General features: G+C 39.4%; 1 protein-coding gene across 3 annotated transcripts in view; it reads left to right on the forward strand.

Annotated features, from left to right (window-relative positions):
- kif6 (kinesin family member 6) overlaps nucleotides 1–24,476 on the forward strand; it is a 116,510-nt gene that overhangs the window by 59,885 nt on the left and 32,149 nt on the right. For all 3 annotated transcript variants that reach the window (XM_030392254.1, XM_030392255.1, XM_030392253.1), the window contains one exon: nucleotides 16,669–16,863. In XM_030392254.1, coding sequence (XP_030248114.1) covers nucleotides 16,669–16,863 — 195 coding nt within the window. The remainder of the gene's footprint in view (nucleotides 1–16,668; nucleotides 16,864–24,476) is intronic.

Raw genomic sequence — 24,476 nt, forward strand, 5'->3', positions numbered from 1 at the left:
CACTGACCATATTGCCTCAATGTTCTTTCGTCGTGAAGTTTGTATATAAAGTTTCAGTAGCCTAAACTTTCAATCCTTCATTCAGGGTGGTCTGTCTGCAGCATGTAACACTATATTGTGGGTTGACCAGTACTGCAGGGTTGACATCATCTCCAGTCAGAGTCCTAATAACTATCTAGATTCAGACCATTTCTACAACTTAAGCTTGTATCCGCTAGCTAATCACCATGCTTTCCGTCCTACCCCCTACTCTGCTAGAACCATTACTGGATCGTTTATTCCCAGACTGACACTCAGGCCTCACGGGGGTTAATTATAGTGGGGTTCCCTGTAAAACAAAAGGGTGTATCTCTACCCACTGCCCCTGTGTTCCTATGCATAGTTAGGACACCTGCTAATGCTTAGTAGACTCTCCTAAAGTAATGACACATTCACAAATAACATGATGAGGGAACAACAAAGAGATCATAGACATACTGCTGACTGTGAAGTACATGTATTTGCAATGCTGTGTAAAAATGCCATGTTGCACTTAGAATTTCCAAAATGTTGTCACTCTGGTAATATGTTATACAGTCAAGTCTGATGTATGTCTTGAAACTGTGTTGCAATGGAGGAATGCATCCCCTACCCTCTAAATGAGACCCCATACATTCCTACTGGCCATATCACATTTGCTCAAAAGAATTTCTGTTCTTTGTCGTGGATACTACAAATCACTCCCCTTTATTCCAATTTCTGAGTTCTCTCTCTCTCTCTCTCTCTCTCTCTCTCTCTCTCTCTCTCTCTCTCTCTCTCTCTCTCTCTCTCTCAATTCAATTCAATTCAATTCACTTTATTTGCATGAATGTCACAGAGACTATGTTGCTAAAGCATAAAGAGTCAATTAAACAGGACAAAAATACACTTCATAAGGTAATATATATATATATAAATAGAATAAAATTTAAGAAAAATAAAATAAGAAGAAAAATTGTGTGTGTAAAATAATAAACAATAATAAAATAATAAGTGATAATGAGAATAATGATAGTATCAATAAACAGAAATAAATGAGTCATTACAGTCTTACATTGAAACATTTCTTAATGTGTGACATGCAGTGATGTGTTCTCCTGCTAGTTCTACAGCAGAGCTGTCTTCTCCCAGAAGGATTGGGATTATTTCGTCTTGTTGGAGGGTGAGGAAGTTGGGGATTTTCTCTTTAAATCTGGGAAATAATTCTTCTCTAATTTCTTTGTATTTGGGACAATTTGTGAGAAAGTGAGTTTCTGTTTCTACTTCTTCAGTGTCACAGTGGATACAGGTTCTTTTTGATCTTTCTAGCCATTCTCTTTTATGGCGACCAGTTTCAATGGCAAGTTTATGGTCGCTGAGTCTACATCTTTTTTGGGTTTTTTTTTATTTGGGTTAAATATTGGGCCAATTGGAATTCTCTGTCCAGTAAATTATAACATTCTAATTTATTGATTGTTTGAGTTTCTGTTTTCCATTGTTGGCAATATTTTTGTTTATTATCTTTGTCGATTTGTTTTATTTGTGAGTATGGAATTATTTTTGTAGTGTCATTTTGACTTGTCAATCTGATTTCCTCATTTGTCCCATTCCAGGTATTATTATCTGGGTTCAGACAGCCCTGCTGCTCCAAGTATGCTCTGTGCTGGTACGAGTCTACATCAGACTCTATCAAGTGCTTCCAAAATTTAATAGTTCTCTTTTTGATTTTAATGAAGAGGGGGAACTGGCCCAGCTCTGCTCTGCAGCCGTGGTTTGGGCAGTTTCTGTGGACTCTGAGGATGTTTTTGCAGAATTCAAGATGCACTTTTTCAGCAGGGTTTGAGTCCCAGTGCTCCTGTTTAATTAACGGGCCCCAAACTTCACTTCCATATAGGAGGATTGGTTCAATAACACTTTGGAAATTTTTTTAACCAGATCTTAATTGGGGGGTTTAATTTGAATGATATTTTCGTATACTGTAATATGCTCTACGGGCTTTGTCTGCTAGTGAACTCACAGCTTTAACAAAACTACCCAAAGCCGTGATAGTTAGGCCAAGGTAGGTGTATTCCATTGTGTGATTCAGTGTTGTCTCTCCCAAAGTAAACTGATACTTTCTAGATTGTGATCTTGCTTTCTTTTGAAATATTATAATTTTAGTTTTATCTAGGTTTACTCTGATTGCCCAATTTATACAATAATCATGGAGTATGTCCAGATATTCTTGCATTCCTTGTTCTGTTTGTGATAACAGTAGGAGGTCATCTGCATAAAACAGACACTTGACTTCTTTCCCCTCCAGGTCAAGTCCTGGGGCAGGGGAGTTTTCAAGTAGTTTTGCTTATTGGTCAATATATATATTGAAAAGTGTTGGGGACATATTACAACCTTGATGGACCCCACGACACTGTTTGAAGAAATCAGTTCTTTTCTTTCCAATTTTTATAGCACACTCATTTTCTGAGTATTTCCATTTAATTAGATCATAAACTTTGCCTCCAATACCATTTCTGAGTAACTGATAGAAAAGACCATTGTGCCAAATTGAATCAAAAGCTTTCCTGAAATCAACAAAGCAAGCATATATTTTTCCTTTATTTTTTTGATGTACATGTTTTTGGATTAGAGTATGGAGAGTAAATATGTGATCTGTTGTTCTATGTTTGGGTATAAAGCCAATTTGTGATTTACTTAATACATTACTATCAGTGAGGTAGGGCATTATTCTTGAATTTAGTATACTACAAAATAGTTTCCCTAAATTAGAATTTACACAAATGCCTCTATAGTTATTAGGATTTAGATTGTCTACACTTTTAAAGATAGGAGTAATCAATCCTTCGTTCCAAATTGTAGGGTAAATTCCACTTTTTAACACTAAGTTAAATAATTTTAGTATAGCCAGTTTAAGTTTATTACTACTGTATTTCAGCATTTATGTCCTGATACCATCGATACCACAAGCCTTTCCATTTTTAAGATCGGCAAGTTTTTCTTGTAGCTCCTCAATTGTAATTAGACCGTCCAAAGCTTTTTGGTTGTCTTTTATTGCATTTTCTAATGATTTTAATTTGTCAATTATGAACATCTGCTGTGTGTTTAAACCATCGTTTTCTGGATTTAGATATAAATTTGAAAAATAGTTTTTCCAAACATTGCCATCTTTAATTTTAATGCTATATTCCTTCTTGGTTGAATTAAATCTTTTCCACAGGTTCCAAAAATAATTTTGGTCTATTTCCTTTTCAATTTTGATTAATTCAACTTCAGTATATTTGGTCTTTTTTTGGTTGATAATTTTCTTATATTGTTTCAGGGCTGTGTGGTATTCATGGCGTAGCTCTTGGTTTTCAGGACCGTTATGTTTCTTGTTTGACAGGTTTCTGAGATGCTTTCTGAAAAGGGAGCATTCATTGTCAAACCATTGTTCTTTTGCTTGCTTTTTGTTTGATTTGGCATTTGGTCTTATCATTTTAGACTCTTTTGCTAGTTTCATAAATATCTGATTTAAATCTTTAGTGGCTAAATTTATGCTATCTTTGTTTAGCAGGTATTGGTTACATAGGAAACTATCTAGCATGGTTTGCATATTAGTGTTAAATGAATTGGTGTAATCAGTGAGACTTTTCTCTGTCCACTTGTAATGTTTTGGGAGAGGTAACAGGTTGTCATCGGGGGCATGTTTCTGGGTATGGGTCTCTGCTTTTTTCAGATAGTGTGATCTGATTGTGGTCTGATATGGGGCGTTGTGGTAGAACTGTGAATGCACTTATAATTTCTGGACAGATATCTGTGATTGCATAATCAATTACACTATTTCCCAATACAGAGCAGTAGGTAAACCTGCCCAGGGAATCTCCTCGTGTTCTACCATTAACTATGTACAATCCCAGGGCTTTGCACATTTGTAAAACTTCTTTTCCACTCTTGTTCACTATGCTATCATAGCTATGTCTAAGTGTTGTAACAAAGGGTTGGTATAGAGGGGATACATCAAAATGATTATTGCCATCTGTATTAATAAAATCTATTTCTCTGCCAGTTCTGGCATTGAAGTCTCTGCATAACAATGTGGAGCCGAGTGATTGGAAGTAAAGAATTTCTTTCTGAATTTCATGGAGGTATCCTTCTGAGTAATATGGTGAGCTTGAAGGTGGTAAATAAATAGCACACAGATAAACATCTTTAGAGTTTTCAAGAAGTCTTCTGCTGATTTTCAGCCAGATATGTGTTTTCCCTTTTTTGACTGGTAATATATAATTGTGATGTTCCTATCTATACCAAATAATTATTCCCCCAGAGTGTCGTCCATTTTTTATGTGGGGATATTTTAAGGAGGGCAGACTCAGTTCGTTATAGTTACTTGGGCAATATGAAGGAGTGTTATCATGTCTCCATGTTTCATGTAAGATAATCAAGTCAATGTTATTTATACTATCTATAAATTCAGGATTTGAAGTCTTCAATCCAAAGGTTGAAGAGTACAATCCCTGAATATTCCAACTGCTAAGTGAAAAAGATGCTATTCTCTCATTTATAAAATGTAGTGCTTCACAACAAAGTATTCAATATGTAACCAAATCTAAATGAATTAAAGTGTGTGCTGTACTAGAGCAGATTTAAAATGTACCAAATGGTCGGTTTAACCTATTAACGTTGTAACAAAGGAGTAGATAATGTCTCTTAATTGATTTTGCTCTAAAGGAACCTTTGTTCTGGAAGCAACAGCAGCGTAGGAGTCTCTCTCTGTGGGTGTATGCAGCTGTGGTCTAGGGAGCTGCTGCTGGACCTGGTGTCGCTGCTGATACTGGGGATGCTGCTGCTTCTGCTGGAGATGTCTCTGGTGCTGTTGGAGAATATCTCGCTGGTGCTGCATTGGGGACTGCTGGTCACTGTGGTTCTTCTGGTTTGGGGGAGGGGACCTTTGATGCACCTGGGAAAGGTGAGGGAGAGGCTGCGGGTCTCCTTGGTGTTCCTCGTGGATGTGAGGGTACCTCTGCTGCTCCTGGAGAGGGTGAAAGTCTCTCTGGTGCTGCTGGTGGGTGTGAGGGTATCTCTGCTGTTCCTTGGGAGGCTGCCTTTCTCTCTGGTGCTCCTGGAGTTGATGGAGGTCTCTCTGGTGCTGCTGGTGACTTTGAGGGTACCCATGGTGCTGTTGGTGGTTCTGGGGGTAGCGTTCTCTGTTCAGAGCTGTCTCTTTAATCTTTTTGGCAAAAAGTTTTACTCCTCCGTTGTTGAGATGGATGTGATCATGCAGATGTTGGTAACTTATTCTGCTGTGTTGTGCTATACTCACATTAGGGAGATGAGTACAGCTGCTGGTGATCTCTGAGTTAATAGTGTGAATAATGATTTGGGGAACGTCTGAGCGAGGAAGTAATGTGGATATCATTACTTTTGAAGTTGGGAAGTTCTCGATGGCTCTTTTTGCCAGCTGCCATAGTGCTGTGGGAATATCACCGTTTCTTCTGGTGAGATCGTTTGAGCCAGTGTGGATGAGGATATGTTCTACACCTGTAAACTCTCCACTGGACAGGTGTTCCATGGCCTTCTCTGTGGTGGGGCTCCAAAGTTTCACAGATTTCTTCTGTGGGAATAGACGTGCCATATTGATGTGTTTCCCATTGGAGTCACAGAGCAACAATATTTCTTTGTGTGTAGGCTTGCTGGGTCTGTTGTTAGGCTTGTGGTCAGCAGAGAGGTCTGGGGACTTTGGAGGGGTAAGTGGGCTGGAAGAATGAGGGGTAGGGGGTATTGAGGAGGCTGGGGGTTTGGGAGCTTTGGGAGGATTGATTTCAGATGGACAGGAGATGGCATCTGAATAGCAAGATGTAGGAGGAGCGGTAGAGGTTATGGGTTGGTGGTGAACCTCTTCTTCTAGTGCTGGTCTGGTGCTGCTTTGTCTGATGTTGGTGATGTCCTCTCTTGTTGTCCGAAGCATCATTCTCAGTGATTGGTTATCCTCCTCCAGCTCTCTGATGGCCTGTTGTAGTTCTCTGATTTGGTCTCGTTGCTGAAGAATCAGAGTGTGGGTCTCATTGTTTGGTTGATTATTGAAGATTTTCTGATTCAGGCTGGCCATAGTTTTCTCTCTGAACTCCATGAATTCTCTCTCCAACACTGAAAGTCCTTCTTTGATAGTTTTTATATTGTTGGTAAATCTAGGAGCGGACTCAGGAGAGAGAGTAACTGAAGGGTTGCTGGATATGATGAAGCTCTCTGTCTTGTTTGTGCTGTCTGCCACTGAATATGTTGAGCTTTCCTTTGCTTCCTTTTCAGCCTCCTCTTTCATTTTCTGGAAATTATTTTGAAAGTTGTCCAGACAGTTTTCAGATCCTTGTACCATAACTGTACCATTATTATAGATATTAATGGTGAACATTGAGCAGGTTTTGTCTTCATCTTCATAAACCGTAATCTGTTTTCCTTTGCTGATACCATTCTTCTTTATATGCATGAAGGCTTCGGTGAAAGTTGAATGCCATGCTTTTGGGTTGTGTGTGAAGAAAAGAAGGTTGGACTTTACCTTGCCCTTTTCTGTTATTGTAAAGTCTGCGATAACTGTCTCAGGTGACTCCTGTAGGACTTTCAGTTTGAAGGTCTTTTTGGCCTTAACAGTTGTGATGTGGCTTGGATACAGTATCTCACAGCCTTGTATCATTGTGTCTGGCTGACTGTAGTCTTCTTAGAGGTAAAAAAATTAATAAAAATAAAAATAAAAAATCTTCTCCTTGGTGCAGCTTTCCTTGTTTTTCTCGGTTATTACCTTCAGTTATCTTCAGTTATCTTCAGTTAGTAGGTTAGCTCACTTGGACTGGTCCTCTCAGGCTGATCAGGCAGTGTTTCGTGGCAGTTATTGTTGGTTGCTAGCTGCTAGCTAACTGGCACTTAGCTGACAGATGCAGTTGTATCTTGGTCCTTTTTCTTTGCTTGTAGTTGATGGAAATTCTTCGTTCTTTTGCTCAAATGTATCTTGGACTGTTCATCTTCATTGTTATCGTTGGTTACTTTGTATTGTCATCAACTTCATAGTGAAAAACACTACAAATTAAGGATAAATCAAGAGAGCATTGTTTTTTGCTGTCAACACTCCAGTTGCTCAGCAACTCACTCTCTCTCTCTCAATTTCAATTTCATTGTGCTTTATTGGCATGAATGTTAGGTGAACAATATTGCCAAAGCTTCAAGGATGATACAATTCATTAAATAGAATAACATAGATGGATAAATAAAAAGAAAAAAAAAATGGCAAAATGGCAAAATGGTATAGAAGTAATTAACATTTGTTCAGAATCAATAAAGAAAGAAACAATTAACAAGAATATATTAATACAATATGGTGCAAGTCAAATGTAAAAATAAATAAATAAGTAAATAAAAGAAAAACAACAACAAAGAAACAGATCAAGAACAAAAACCCCAAACAAACAAACAAACAAACAAAAAGCCCACATGGAGTAGAGGAGGTGATTGGTGAGTGAGGAGACAAACTGCTGTCATGTGTTGTTGTGCTGCTCGTCTCTCAGGCTGTGACAGGCTCTCACATATCAAGCTGCTTCTATGGCGCTGACACTGTTTTCTCCAAGTACATGTTGCATTTTTATCTGGTCAGACAGTGAATCAAAATCTTGCCGTTTGCATTCAATTTGTGTAAAGCACTTTGTTCTAATGTCTTGATATGCGCTACACTGTAGCAGGAAATGTGTCTCAGTCTCCAGCTGTCTGTGTGGACAGAGCCAACACAGCCGGTCCTCTCTGGGCAGACAGGTCTGCCGGTGTCGGCCCGTCTCTATGGCCAGGCGGTGGACACTGAGTCTGTACATAGTTAAAGTCTTTCTCAGTTCCTCATCAGTCACGGTGGACAGGTACTCTGCCAGCGTGTACTGTCTGTTTAGATCTGAATAACATTGAAGTTTGCTTTGAGTTTTTGTGGTGGATGCCCAATAGTTAATGTAATTGTCTTTTTGTTTAGCTATAATCTGGTTGGTCCAGATTTCGTGGGGGCGGTCCTGAGGCCTGGTGCTGTTAGAGGAGGTGAGCCTCAGGACCAGCTGGCTGAGGGGACTCCTCTCTATCTGCTCCTCTTGGAGATGGAGAGCTTTGTAGTGGTAGGAGTTTGGCTCACTTGCTTTTAGGTGTTTGTAGAATTTGATGGCTCTTTTTTGTATCCCAATTAAAAGGGGAAATTGGGCCAGTTCAGCTCTGCATCCATTATTGGGGGTGTTCCTGTGGACTCTGAGGATGCTCTTACAGATCTCAGTGTGCAGGGTTTCCATTAGGTGTTTGTCCCATTTTTCAAAGCCTTGGTTTACAAGAGGACCCCACACTTCACTACCATAAAGTAGGATTGGTTCGATTATAGATTTAAATATTTTCAGCCAGATTCTAACAGGTATATCAATGTTTGAAGACTTCTTTATAGCGTAGAAAGCCCTTCTTCCCTTGTCTCTGAGATCATTAACGGCCAGATTTAAATTCCCTGTTGAAGTAATTTTTAGTCCTAAATATGTGTAGCTGTGTGTGTGTTCTATGTCAGTGGAGCCCAGTAAGAACCTGTGTGGGTTTCCCTGACTCCTGGGTCGTTTCTGGAAGACCATAATTCGAGTCTTTTCCAGATTGACTGTCAGTGCCCAGGTCTGACAGAAGGTTTGCAGATGATCCAGTTGTTGTTGTAATGCCTCCTTAGATGGAGCGAGCAGTATTACATCATCTGCAAAAAGTAGACATTTAATTTCTGTGTCAGACAGGGTGACACCAGGGATCTCTGACTCTTCCAGGGATTTGGCCAGTTCATCAATATAAATGTTAAACAGGGTGGGGCTCAGACTGCAGCCCTGCTTCACTCCTCTACTTTGGGGGAAGAAGTCAGTTTCCATGTTGCCAATTATCACAGCACATTTATTTGTGTACATTGTCTTAATTATGTCGTAGGTTTTCCCCCTGACACCTTTCTCAATCAATTTCAGGAACAGACCGTTATGCCAAATGGAGTCAAATGCTTTTTGAAATCTACAAAACAAGAGTGAATTTTGTTGTTGTTCTTGTGGACGTGTTCATTAATGAGAGTGTGGAGGGTGTAGATGTGGTCTGTAGTTCGATGTTGTTGTGTAAAACCAATCTGACTCTTGCTCAGGACATTGTGCTCACTGAGGAAGTTTTGCAGACGGCTGTTTAAGATGCTGCAGAATAACTTCTCCAGGTTGCTGCTGACACATATGCCTCTGTAACTGTTTGGATCAAATTTATTTCCATTTTTAAAGATTGGTGTGATGATTCCTTTGCACCAGATTTCAGGGAAATGTCCAATGTTCAGAACCAGGTTGAATAATTTTAATATGGCGATGTTGAATTTATGGTCACTAAATTTCAACATTTCATTTAAAATGCCATCAGGACCACTGGCCTTCCCTGGTTGTAGGGCCTGGATTTTAGCCAGCAGCTCCTCTTCAGTAATTTGGTAGTCTAAAGGGTTTTGACTGTCTTTAACGACTGATTCTAGAGTTCGTAGTTTGTTGAGGAGATCATTATGGGCCGAATTCAGTGTAATAGAGCTATACAGGTTTTCAAAGTGTTGTTTCCATATTTCACCATTCTGAATAGCCAATTCTTCCTTCTGTGGTTTGCTGAAAGAGTGCCATTTTTTCCAGAAATCATTTGAGTCAATGGACTCTTCGATTACATCAAGTTGATGCTGTTCATGCTGCTGCTTTTTAGTTCGGAGTGTTCTTCTGTATAATTTTAGTGTCTCCCAATAATGGAGGCGGAGCTCAGGGTTGTCAGGTTGTCTGTGTATTTGATTTGATAAATTCCTGAGTGTTTTTCTCAGATGTCTGCAGTCTGTATCAAACCACTCTTCACTGGTTGACATTTTTGATCTGTGGTGTTGACATTTTTTTCAGGTTGGATAAATGTGCTGTGTTGTCAAATATGTTGTTCAGACTCTGTAAAGCCTGATTCAGGCCATTGTCACTGTGGGCATATGAGGTGGAAAGAAAATGGTCTAACTGAGATTTAATTGTTTGATGTCTGATTGCTTTTTGGTAGTCGTCCTTGCTATTGGTCATCCATCTATAAGGTTGATTTGTATAGTTCAATTTAGTGGGTTCAGCTGCATGAGGGTCTGTTAATGTCTTTCTAATGTAGAGTGTTATTTTACAGAAGGGGTTCAGGTCTGTAATGCTATAGTCTACGGTGCTGTTGCCAAGAGGACAGCTTTGTGTAGAGACCATAGGATATCTCTCTCTGTGTGTCACGCCGAGGATAAAGGGAAAACTATGGAAATGGGAAGTGGACCCAAATGCAGTTACTCAGACAAGGGGGCAAGATAGGGAGAAACCACAAGCGAGCTTTAATAAAAGCTGAATAGAAAAACCAGGGAGCCAGGTACAAAAACAGTCAAAGGGGACAAAAGGCAAAGTAGCAAAAAAACAGCAAGGCAAAGTAGCAACAAAAAACAGCAGGACAAAGTACAAAGAAAAAGGCAAAGTGCCAATCAAACATGGCAAACTCAAAACCAAAACATACCATAAGGGGACTTGAAACTGGCAGGAACATGAGCAGGAGCAGGCGTGAACAAGAGGCATGGACAGATGCAGACAAGGACAGATGCAGACAAATACAATGAACAGACATGGACTGCAGGGAAGACACAGACTAAATACACAGACACTAATGACAAGATGAGGAACAGGTGAGGAGAGAGAGGAGGGAGGAGGCCAGGTGCGGTAACGAGGGGGAGGAGCACAGGAGAAAACATGAAGGGAACAATACAACAGACAGAGGGAGACAGAGGGGAGAACATAGGAGAAACTTAAAGGACACAGTGGGGCATGGAAAATCAAAACAAAGACACAACAAGACATGATACAAAGACATAAATCCATAATCTGAACATAACAAAGACATGACTCTAGAGTCATGACACTGTGTCCAGCAGTAATAGGTCCAGGGTCACACCCCCATGGAGTGGCAAAATCTTGCAACTTCAAGTGGACCCCATGGGACCTTATTTTGGAAAAACTTTGTGTGATAGTGAATGGAAAAAGACAAATGTTTTTTCAGTCCCGCTTGAGTTGTGCCATGGACTAAACATATGATATTTGTCAATTTAAAAGATAATTTTTAAGTCAAGTGAGTCACAGTATGTTGTAACTTAAGTAAAATACCATCTAGTTTTCTCCTTCATCATACGACACCAACGCCAACATGGCTGCCAACTCGACACAGGAAAGGTACTGAAAGAGATGGAAGTCACAGTAAATCTAGCTATATTGACAACTGCAGTGAAAGGGTAGTTCGTAAGTTTTGTGAGCAAGCTAATATATAGCACCAGCATGTTTAAGTTATGGTTTTGGTGCCCGTCAACAACATGACTTTTGGCTGAGTAGTCTTTATAATTAAGTATTTTCACCATTTTATAGTTCATTAGTTTTCTGACAAACTGGCATATGTGTGATTCATTACATATTTCAAACAGGATCAAAGAAACAATTTGTCCTTCTCCATTCACTACCATACAATTTTTTCTGAAATAAGGTCCCACCGGAAGGGGCCAGACTTCAGCTCTCTATATAAATGGTAGTAGCAGTGTAGAGTCAGAATAAACATTGCATCTTGCTGGCACGTAGCATTGTTTTTCTGAGGACATGCTCAACCGACACTTCAAATGGACACAGTATACATAAGCCAGCCCTTGTGCTTATCTAAACTCACTGTTTAAAGGAAGTATATATTCGGCCCAAAAGGAGGCAAAAATACCCTCCTTATTTTTTTTTTTTTTTTTATTACTTATATTGTGTGGCATATGAAATTGGAGCAATTTGTGGCGCCAAAAGGATTGGTTTTGCACCTTTGCCAGCAGTGGTAATTTGAAAGGCATTTTCTTTATTTCCTGTGATGTCTGCTTTCTTGGACAGTATAATAGAGAGTGACAAGAAAGATGAGAAAGAGAGATTGAATATACATCATGATCTGTGTTAGACCACATTTTGAGCGCATGGCATGTGAAGCAGGCCACAGATCTAATGTAAGAGAAATTTTCATCATGATCTAGAAGTCTACGGTTGTGTGCAGCATAAATGAAGATATCAGATGCCAGAGATCTCAATAATGGAAAAACCTGGTGATCAACAGTAATGACTTGTATGAAACAGTGACACAGGACCCACAGAAAAAGCCATATTTTTCTCTGTAAAACTTGGCCTCTTTCGGTCATTTGGAATGGTGTTGGGTTTAGTTTTTGGCAGTTTTGGGAAGACTGCATGGTTGGTTTTAGTGGAAACTGCAAGTTATTGTTCCCACTGACATGCCCTTTGTATCGGCTGACAGGAATATAAATTAATGTCTCCAGCTCCTTCAAAACTACGTCCATTCATCTTCCAAAATAATGACAGTTTTTCTTACATCCCAGATTATCTGCTGACCACCATAGTTTCAGTCGGGCCACAACTGCAGTAGATGTCTGCTAAGCTCATGATAGGACCATGCCTAAAGAACAGACTGCTGTAATGTGTTGCCTCTAAATTATGGGTTGTGATTAGACCATAAAACACATGTCCATTTATAGAGGAAAAGCAGGAGCTGAATAAATATTTTATGAGACTGTAATTTTTTATTCATGTAGGTGATGTATATGGAGATCAAAACTAAAGGTTAGACAGGCTTAGTTGTTCTTAAAGAATAACTTAAACTGAGCCTTTTCCCCTTTACCTTCTAACCCCTTGATAAGCTTTGATTGTTGACATCTTAAAAGCAATCTTGGCAACTTCCTGTAAAAAGTCCTGTCATGTTTTTCTTTATACAGTTTTACTATGCAACTGTAGTTCACACAATTACAACTTTCCCTCTGTCAGCAGTTCTGGTTGTAAAAAATTGTCTCAGCTAGCACCGTCTTATCCTTTATCCCCAGTAGAGGAAACAGGAGTTTGCTCTCATTATACAGAAAAGGTATAAAGTTATTAAGCAAGGCAACCAAACGTCGAATGGTACTAAAATTTGAACAGGCTGAACAAATCTATGCTCTGCTGTGTTCATTATTTTTAAAGAATGTGTGGCCAGCTGAAAGCAGTTTGAGCAAAAGGGAGTTGATCAAATACAGAATAGCATTACAGATTGGGAAGTGAGGTACAGGGGAAACGATTATAGAAATTGTACACATACACTCATACACACATACACATTGACATTTCCAAAGAAATTGTAAACTGAATCCAAGCAGCAGTTCTTGCCTTTGGTCTCCTCTTGTAGACACTCAATTCACTCTCTCACACTCACACAAGACTTATTGACACAGTCAGGTCATTGACAAAGTCCGGCCTGGCATTTATGGCCATATAAAGTAAAGCATATGTACTATTTCCTCAAACCACTCTGTGTACCATCCACCATCAAAACACACACTGGTGCTCATGCATGTACCCCATGAACGTGCATGCTTACTTGACTACAGCACCAAACAGTTCAAACATACTGAAGGTCGAGAAAGGTCTGGAGTAGGGGTGGGAATCACAGGTTAGCTCACGATACAATTAGCAATATATAGCCCATGATATCACAATGCAGTGATTCTGCGATAATTGATATATTGAAGAAACTGAAGAAAACTCATTACTGTAAAAAGATATGGTGCAGGATTTTTCTGTGTATTCACTGCAATTTTTTGTGTCAGTTTCACAGGACTTGACACAAACTGAGATAAAACACTGAACAAAAAGTTCTTAGCATAGTCCCTTTTTTTTCAAACCCACTGACTATAACTTGTCAATGTCCACATGTCCACATCACATAAACTAGCGAAAGTCCAAACTGTTAGAAAATAGCACAGTTTGCAGCATATCTAGTTTTTCAATATGTAAATTACATTTTATAGAACTATAGAACAACTAGGAAAACAAATTAGTGTAAAAAAAAACAAAACACGTAAGGCACATTGAACGATACTAATTTTAGTACTTTGCTAGCATAACCAACTTGTGTATTTAAACCTGTACACATTTTAGCACAGATTATACCAAACTTGTTATTGTGTATATCAGGACACATTTAACTGCTTGCTTGATATAAATCTGGAACATTTAAGTGTTTACCAGCTTCTTTTATGTAAACCTAAGAATATCCCCAAATATGCATGTTCTTTTTCAGAAACAGCAACTGATCAGCATTCTCTAAGATGAGTGACGGTGCAGATATACTAGTCCCCGGGACACACTCAGTGCGTTTACATGCACAGCTTAGTCAGATTACAGCCATAGTTCGACTATGCTACTCAATCAGACAACTGCATTTATCCGAGTATACAGTACATGCCGGTGAGAAAATCGGATTATTGGCCGGAGCATGTCATACCCCGGTATGCTAGGTGGCGCTGTACCCATTTCAACTAGTGGTAACAGAGACACCTCCGGCTGACCTCTTTACGTCACCAGCTGCCTCGGCATTCAAGAAAGATGGCGTACGAAGAGCGAGACAAAGCTACATCTTTGTACACTTCGTATATGGTGTACATGATAATTACACAAACTAGGGGCACAATGGTGCTCTGTCTTAAGGTGATTAAGGTGGAAAGACGCGACGCCGCCGTCACCGCCGTCACCGCCGTCCATCTACTTCCAGCTCACGGCCCCAGCGAAAAATCTCGCGCCTGCGCAGAACGCAAAATCCGTTCCGATCCGCTGGAACGTATACATGCAGGAGTAAAGCGACTATCAATCGAATAATCTGGGTGCTTTAATTCGACTATGAGAAATCCGATCCGGTCCGATTTTAGTCAGACTAAGGTGTATACATGCATCTTAGAAATCCCATCATAGTCAGACTAACCCAGTAATTCGGTTTTCTTGAGTGTCATGTAAACGCACTGACAGATACCTTTGTGCCATCTTAGCAAGGAGTGGGTAGCATGGTGCCTGACATTTCCACTGTTCCAGTGGTTCATCTGTCAGTGGCTGCGATGGAGCCTCTTGATATTATCTGATATCCTTTTCAGCTACAGAAGAAGCCAAGGGGGCTCTTGCGGTCGTGCAGATTGGAGTGCATCTTCCATCTTTCCTCTCATCTCATCATTAATAGCTGGGATAGCTTTTTCTGTGAAATATATTCTGCTCAAGGGGCAGCTGTAGCTCAGCAGGTAGAGCAGGTCAACTGTTGATCGGAAGGTCGCTGATTCAAATCCCAGCTCCGCTGAGCTGCATGTCTAAGTGTCCTTGAGCTAGAGACTGAACCCCAAATTGCTCCTAAGGGCCCTGCGATAAGCTAGCGACTTGTCCAGGGTGTACCCTGCCTTCGCCTGGAGACAGCTGGGATTGGCTCCAGCAACAAACCCTGCTACCCCTTGAAAAAGGGATGAAAGGGGTTACAGATGATGACATGACATGACATGACATGACATGACATGACATGACATGACATGACATGACATAATCTGCTCTATTTCATACCTTGGTACAAGTGTTTGTAGCATATGGTGAAAACTTTCATTTTCGACCACGCTGTACGGGCAGACATCCTTGCTAATAAAACCAGTGATGGACTTAATAGCATAATACTGGCAGCCCTCAGTGACAGGAAAGTAAACTTTGCTTTAAACATTGCACTCACCCTGCAGGTTGACTTAAAGTGTTAGTCAGGCAGTTCTTACATATTGTGTCGTCTTTATCGATTTGGTTTGTCATAAATGTTATTTTTAATTAAAATATCAATATTTGGCATCAGTGTATTGCTACTCTCATCACACAAGGAAAAACGATGATAGATTGCCGTATCAATATTCTGGCCAGCCCCGAGTCTAGGGTAGGTTAGATTACATTACTCACAGATATCAATAACGGTCATCCATGTTATTTCATGATAGTAAACTTATATCTGAAAATCAACATAGGACAACTTTGTTGCCTATTGGAAATTAAAACATGTTTTCCTCCTGTATTAGTCTGATTCATAAGCAGTTTGCTCCATTTGTCCGTCCGAGAATAGGTAGACCTACTAAATAGAATATTTTCAAAAAATCTTAGGTGAATATAAAATAATAAAACATTAACATTAAGCTTTGACTCTGTTGCAATAACTCCTCCCAATTTCTGTTCAAAATATCGAATTACAGTTAATATAAAACACAATCACGTAGACAGCAACATTTCAGTGAGATATAGGGATTGTTTTTTGAAGTTGTACTGTACAGTAGACAAACCTATAGCACACAACCTCATCAGTGGGAGAGGATTTTGTGGAATATTGTCTCAGTCTCTGCAGACTCCCTGGCTCCTCTACTCTTCACTGATTCAGCCCAAACAATGACATCTTCCTGATACTATAAGGTCAGATGCAGATCACATGTTTCAAAGTCTAGAAGCAAGATTGCTCCCTGTTGGAAACCATGACGGATGCTACCCTTTTACAGTATACTGTCACTATGAGGATGACATTCATGTAAGGTTCAGTCCAAAATTAACTCTATTTTGAATATTTGGAAGAACTGTATAGCCATCCAGATATCTTGAAAAGTGTCTTTAGTGGTATTTAGGTTCTTCATTTGTATATCAAATTATAAGCAGTCATCATCTGCTGAAATAGGTCCATTAATATGCATGTGCAATTAAATAAATTAGAAGATTTCTTTTCCATCTTGTTCTTTCTCCAAAGTGAAGACAAGTAGAGTCCCTAACTCAGTGCCTGCAGGTATCCTGATTAAGATGTTAAAGAATGAGAAAAAAAGGGCCCAGGATGCTGCTGCTCAGCTCGCTTACATCACCAATAGCCAGAGCCCAGCCTCCCAGAATGCCTTGATGTTGTCCACACTGCCAGCGAGGGATGGAAACACAGAAATCTTCTCTGCAGATCCTGGAGGACCAGCTATACGATACATGAAAAGAGGTACTTAAAGAAGTTTTAGGCTTCAAAGAAATGTTTATACATTTTAAAGATCCCAAACAATGTTTTAAAGCCCCAGATGTGTTCTGGATAAGATGTAGTATTCTAAGCAATACAATATGGGGTCCAAGTTGAACTGTGAAATACTGTAGTTTTTCACAATACTGGTGGCTGTGGCTCAGGGGTAGAGCCAGCATCTTGTTATTGGAAGGCTGCTGGTTCGATTCCCCCGGTTCTGCATGTCGAAGGGTCCTTGGGCCACATACTGAACCCCGAACTGCTCCTGATGTGCTGGTCGGCACCTTGCATGGCAGCCACCGCCATCAGTGTATGGATGTATGAATAACTGTAAGTCGCTTTGGACAAAAGCATCTGCTAAATGCCATAAATGTAGAAGAGATGTCAGACTTCCGCAACAAACAGTTGGGAGTATTTTTAGTTTTCAGGAGAAAGTTGTTCTAATGAAAGCTGTCCACAGAAAGTTGGACACTCCTGAGTAACACAGACAATGTTTCTTGGAAAATATAATTTAGATGTTTTCCAAAAACAACATTGCACCTTCTGTTATTGTTTGGGCACTGTGGCACAATTCTCAGAAGTGGATATCTCAACAAATTGGTACATAAAACTAAAACAATCTGCAGGGTTAGATACTGTGTTTCATTTAATATTGTTGTTTTTGTTTGTCATTTGGTAATCATTTATGTTTGCATTGTCATCTTATAGCAAGAAGGTTCCAGGTTTGAACCATACCAGGTCCAACTCTGACCTTTCCATGGGGAGTTAGCATGTCCTCTGTATGTTTTTGTGGGTTTCCTTCCATTCTAAATCACTTTTTTAGGCATAAGGTAATAAATCAGTAATGCAGTTGTTGAGTCCTTGACACTGCATTATGGCTGAACACTGCTACTAAACAGTAGTAACGGGTTAAAAGGATCCCAAGGGGACTAATGAAATACTGTATAACTGAAACCTTTTCACAGATGTTGACTCCATTAAATGTGACATCCTGTCTTTCTGACCTGGAAGAAGCAATGACTTTGTGATGAATTGGGCGCTGAGAGTACAGACAGGTGATCTTTCATGATTGGAATGTGGGCACCTCTTTGAAAATCAGCACAATGATTTTCAGTGTGCCTGTTAAGGTTGCCTGTGGGGCATGACAAATCCTTGATTTCTGGATGTTACCACATGGCGAAGAGTCTGACCTCCCAGAGCTCCTTGCATTGTCTTATTTCTAAACAGTGCCATCAGCTAGACTGCATGTAGCAAAGAAACGTTAGACAATACAGTATAGTACAATACATATTAAACCTGTTATTTGTTGCTGATGAAACACTGATGAGTTTAAAATCTACAATACTTATACTGGAAGATGAAGCAGAGACCATTGGCCAAGAGTGCTGCAATATAAACACAAGAGACACTGTACAGACAGTCCATTTAGAGGCAGCGTGCCCCACAAATTATATAATAGTACAGTATATCTCATATACCAGAAGATGTTTACAATGTTTCTTTTTATCAAATATATGCATGTAAACCAACTATCAAATCCACTTGTCAAATACTTATGAAATGTAATCAATATGATTGATGTGCACAGCTTCTTCACTTTTTTGACAAGCCTTTTAAATGAAAAATTCATGTCCATGCACACATATGCCAAAGATTAAACTACACTACCGCTCAAACATTGGGGGTCACTGATGTTCATATTTTCCCTGAAAAATGCACTTTGATTATCACCTAATTTCTCAAATGAGTTGCTAAATGAATACAAAATCTAGTCAAGACATTGACAAGGTCAGAAATAATGATTCTCACTTGAAATATAGTTCTGTCCATCAAACTGTACCTTTGTCATCGAGTCTTTGGCATTTGGCATTCTAGATGTAACTGAGTTGGGGTAATTTGAATAAATTCAGTCAGTGCTTCCTGAATTGGCTCGAAGGCCAGCATCCTTGAGTCGCCTTTTCACTGTTGATGTTACATTACCATGTAATGAAGTTGCCAGGACTGTGAGGTGTCTCAAACTAAAGACTCTGATGTACTTGTCCTTTTTCTCAGTTGTGCCTCCCACTTCTCTTCCTATTTTGGTTAGAGACAGTTTGTGCTGTTCTTTGAATGGAGTGATATACACTGTTGTATTAAATCTTAGTTTCTTTGCAATTACTTTCATGGAATAGCCTTCATTTCTCAGGGCAAGAATAGCAAATTACTTTCAAAATTAAGACGACTTAACTATAATCGAATCGAAAGCTGATTTTCCAGATACTTAATGAGCCTAAGGAAGGCACAACCTTCTTCCACTGTGCTAACATAATTTGTGCAAGGGTTTTCTTTTGATTAATTTGACTATTAAGTAGACATAAGATATGAGCTATAATTTCCTAAATGACCCCAAATGTTTGAATGGCAGTATGATACCGAAATTATAATCTTTTCCTAACCTTAACCATAGTGAATCCTATAGATTTTAATTTGGTGATTGTTTCAAAAACTAAAAATATATCTTTTGTGCTTAGGCACAAACCCTGCTAGGCAATTAAAGTGCTTTAATTGCCTAAACCTTACTGAGTTGTGAACCCTGGATTGTGGTGTGACAGTCCCATTATCTGTATACCAATCCAGTTGACTACATTTAATTACAGTTTGACAATTTGCTCCGGCACTTATCATACCTTCAGAAGGTTTTGATCATAATGTAATTTGATAGAAAGTATAATGAAGACATAGGGATGGCACAGTAGGTACCAGAGCCCTGAGAATGCAGCTTACTTTTTTCTATTTAATTTTGGTCAAGTGGAGCCTTAAGTGTGATGATAAACCTGAGCACTTACAACAAGCTTGGTCATAGCCATCGGGCACATGTGTGTGAGCCAGCTACTCATCAAACTGAGGCTGCTCTTCCATCAGTGCTAACCACAGCTCCCTCGTCCTCTTCGACATTTTTGGTAATGGTGCCCAGTGCGGTAATAACGCCAGCAAAGGGGTAATTGCAAACAGGGTCTCTGAAAAAAGAGCCTATTCAAACACAAACACATGTTTGAACTCAGTCCAGTCAGAATAAGTAAGTGAATCAGTCATTCAACAAATGGACAATGAGGAGTATAGTGATGGATGGCCATAAAGCTGTGGTGTATAAAGCCACTAATAAATTATGTGTCATATGGATTAGTCTCTCAGAATGGTATGCAATCTAATGTAGAGCAAGCATAATAATCTGGGTTATTTTATTTTATCATCATGTTTTCATCTGGGCCTGCAAGTCCTCTGTTCTTCTCTCCCCAATTGTATGGGATATGATGACCTCAATGGATTCCTCTTCAATGTAGTTGACCTCTGGCTATGTGACATCTAGTGAGTTACAACTACAATACACACCACAAACTAAAACATAGATTTAGGCAATAGAGCAGTGTTGATATGATCTCTAAAGAAAAGTGGGCTTTATGTTTACTTCACATATACTGTATTGTACACATTTTTATAATGAGATTTTGTTGCCCCTTATGACCAGAAACATTATTATATAGATGATGTGCAGTGGTCTGAATGTGCTTCACAAAGTCTAAAGGTCATACTACATTGCAACAGTGAACTATCACTGTACATATATGATCCCACTGTTTCATAATCAAATGAAAGAGATCACAGGTAATTTCTGTCAGAATCACAAACACAAGTCATTATGAAGAGTATTTCTGGCTCTGACCATAATACTTAGTTTCCTGAATAAACTGTGCAAAGGTACTTATGGCACGGACACCAAAAGTCAGCAATTACCACCTTCAAATGATATTTAATGACTGTCCTGAAATGGAGGATATTTATGAGGTTTTTACAGAAGCAACATATGGACTGTGTTTTTCATTACTGATGCAACCAGTCCATTTAGTCCACACCGACTAAGAACCAGCTGTGTTGACAGCAGCACCTCCTGAGGAGCAGGAAGGACAGTGGCCATCCAAACTCTCTAACACATTAGACCAAATGTTTTTAAGTAGGCTACATGAGGAGTACACAGAAGAAAACATGTTTATTAAGTCATTGTATATTTGCTATGTCAGTGCACTTGAAATCTGGGTCAATCTCACAGAAAATGAATTAATGTGGATGGCGGTTGTTTGCAAAGATTACAAGTCAGGCCAAAATAATTTTTTTGCGTGATAAATGAGACTTGGTCCAACTTTGTCAGGAAGAAATGTGAGTAGGCTTGGGGCACTGAAATAGTTGACCCTTTGTGGACAGAGTAAAATGTTTAATGATGTAGAGCCCAACTGATATATAGGATGACTGACATTATCAGCCAGTATTGGCATATCACAGATAAATTGTTACCAGAGCATGTAAAAACTTTAAAACATTTGAAAGATTACAGTGCAGAAAACAATGCTTAGGGTAATTCATAATTATACAATTTTGAGTCTTACTGGTACGGTTCACTTATGTCATTATAGACAAAGTTTATTGTTAAACCTTCATTACCATCATGACAGTCAACTGATATATTTGCGTCACAGGTGTTTGATTGCCACATTTGAGGGATCCCAGCAAAAAATGTGTGTATAATCTGTCGATATCAGAATTCTTTTTACTCCTTTAAATGGTATCGGCCTCAGGCTCAAAACCTGCATATTGGTCAGGTTCTTATATGAGGTATTACATGAATAGGAGTATCTAATAATCCTAATTAAGTAAAATAATCCTTATTTAGTAGAATTGATATCAAAGAATGTATACAGCCAGGAATCTATGGCCATTTAGAAAAATGCTCATAATTAAAGAATCAAAAAAATGTATGTGACGGTTTTAGGGTTTGTAGATGGACCCAAAAGCGGATAATCAGACAGGTGAAGGTTATAAGGTGATTCATACAACATTCAGTGAATATAAGTGCAGTCTTGAAGTAGATGGAGAGGGCTCCTTGAGGAGAAGGGGTTACTTGTGGTCATGAAGCTCCAGAGCATGCAGAGAAGCGTGGTGGCTGGCTGGGTTCCAGAGGTGTCTTAGCTCGGGGAGCCTTGGGTTGAGTGTGGTAGTTGGACAGGCTGAAGAGCATGGAGAAGCCATCACTGGTTGAGGACGAGGTGAAGAACAGGGTTAACTCAAGTAAAACTACGATGAAGCACTAGTAAATAGTAGGGCCGGGACTTTAACGCGTTAATTACGATTAATTAATTACACAAAAAATAACGCGTTAAAAAAATTAACGCATTTTAATCACACTAATTTTTGCACCGCGGAACGTTTCTCACTGGATGAGTTTCAGGGGTACCGATTATACTGGAGCACCAGCTAACGTTCATGCATAGCGTTCATGACTTCAGTCAACAACAATGAATGAAGAAGCAGATGAGACCGCTCTGGTTGGCTCCCTGGATGGGAAATTTTGCTTTAAAAAGCGGACGGATGGCAGCGTAGATAAGAGCACGGTTGTGTGCAAATTATGCAAGAAGGAGTTTGCGTATCACCGCAGCATATCAAGCCTCAGATATTACCTAAATGCTAAGCAACTATTTATTATGTTGTTGTTGCAACTGGCACTTTATGTTGAACTGTTTATTGTTTTGGCCAAGGTTATTTACAGAGAGTTGGACTGAAATTGATTTGTTTAGATCAACTGTTGGTAAAGTCTGTTATGGCCTCTGAAGATAGATGTTTTCTAATAGTCAGGGTTTCCAATGTTCTGAATGTACTTGAAAGTATTGTGTTTTACTTAAAAAACAAAGTGTTATAGTTTACAGAAGGTCTACCTACCTATAGGCTACCTGAATCTCTGAAATGTATTCCTAAATAAGCTATTACTACACTTTATGGCAAAAATTGCACTGGTCTGTTGATCTTGAAAAAAAAAACAAAAACAATGTTTTGTTGCTTAAGCTTCTGTATTCCGTCATTATTCAATGGTATACTAAAAATCCATGTGAAAAAAATTGCTTTTCACTTCTCAGGTCAAATATTTATATGCGATTAAAATGCGATTAATTTCGATTAATTAATTACAAAGCCTCTGATTAATTCGATTAATTTTTTTAATCGAGTCCCGGCCCTAGTAAATAGCAATTTGATTTAGGCTCGAAAGTAACTAGGTGGTAATTAGGTGGCAATCTGGCAACAAATGCAGAGTTGGCCAAGGTATTTAACTAAGGGGTGTTGAGGAGATTCTCTGGAGGTGTGTGTGTCCAGCTTTAGACCCAGGGAAACCACGCCTCTGAAACTCACAAGCAAAATTCCACACCAAACACGAAACAAGTCCATACCAAAAACCAAAGTCATGTAAATCTATGCCATATCTATGTGTGGGTACAGGGAATAGGAGGGGAGCTGTATTATACGTTATGTGGTGATGTTGCATATTTCAAATTAACAAATTAATACCCCTTCACTCACCCTCCCCATACTTCATTTCTGCCAATAGATACCCTTAAATCCTAAACACTTGACCTTTTAGACTTACTTCAATTTCAATTCAATTTTAATTTTATTTTTAAGGGACAATGTTGTGATTATGCAACAAGTAGTTCCGACCAAGCAATCTGATTGGTCAACAAGAAATTTAGACCATGCTCAAATCAGCATGACAGCACGCCTGACTCATTACTCAAAATATTACTCCGCCAAGTCTGTGGCAACATTGTATTCATCTCCATGGCAACATTGTAACTGTCAGAGCTGGAGTAGGAAATGGCGGAAAAATAGGCTACAAAATGGATCGGTTTGTTGTTAATTTTGATTTATTTGCTTCAGCGTCTGTCCGAGGAGGACAGCAACAGGACCAGGCTGGGAGCGAGCGAGGACCTTGAGATAAACATGCGGGAATGAGTTATCAGCAAACGGGCACGCCACGAGAGAGTGTCCCGCAAAATGATCAGGGTGATGGGGAAACAAATGTCCGCCACCGTGAGTGACAGCAGAGATGAGGAGTTTGCCGCAAGTGTTGGTCGGCTGAATTGTTTCCTCCGCCGCAACAACTTCACTTGCAGAAGACAACTATTGCCCAGAAGGATGCCAGAGAATTCACCGACAAGCTGGCGAAGTTTGTGACATTTTCATCCCGGATTTTTGAGAGGAAGGAATTAAACGTCTGTCCCAAATTGCCGCCTGGTCCCAAATAAACGCCTGGTCTGTTAAGTGATTGAAACAGATAAACACCCGGCTATTATTTATTTTCCCTTCGGTGTTAGAGACACTATTGTGACCGCAGTGAAAACATTTTATAAAGAATATAAAAGAAAAAAAATCAACATCTTTGTTATAACTTGGGCGATAAAAATAAGCAGTTTCTATTTATCTGTGCAGTATTGATTTAGTTCTGAAAATTCCGAGACCGCGATAAAACATTAACGTGGGACTAGAAAATCCTTTCTGTTGCTAGGTCGTTACCAAGGTTTGGATTATTTGCTGGAGTGGTAAACTATGTTCCATTACACATATGAGTCACCTGACGTGACTGATTTTGTTTCAGTTATTAGTCAGACCCCATGTGTTTCCATGGAAACGCGACGCACTCGCACAAGCGCCTCCGTCCTGACCGCATCACTGTTGTGCTCAAATGACGTTAAAGCACACCCTCTCGGGTAATATTGCTTAATTAAGACATAAATGTGACC

This window comes from Sparus aurata, chromosome 16, assembly GCF_900880675.1.
Source record: "Sparus aurata chromosome 16, fSpaAur1.1, whole genome shotgun sequence".
In the NCBI taxonomy this organism is placed as follows: Eukaryota; Metazoa; Chordata; class Actinopteri; order Spariformes; family Sparidae; genus Sparus; species Sparus aurata.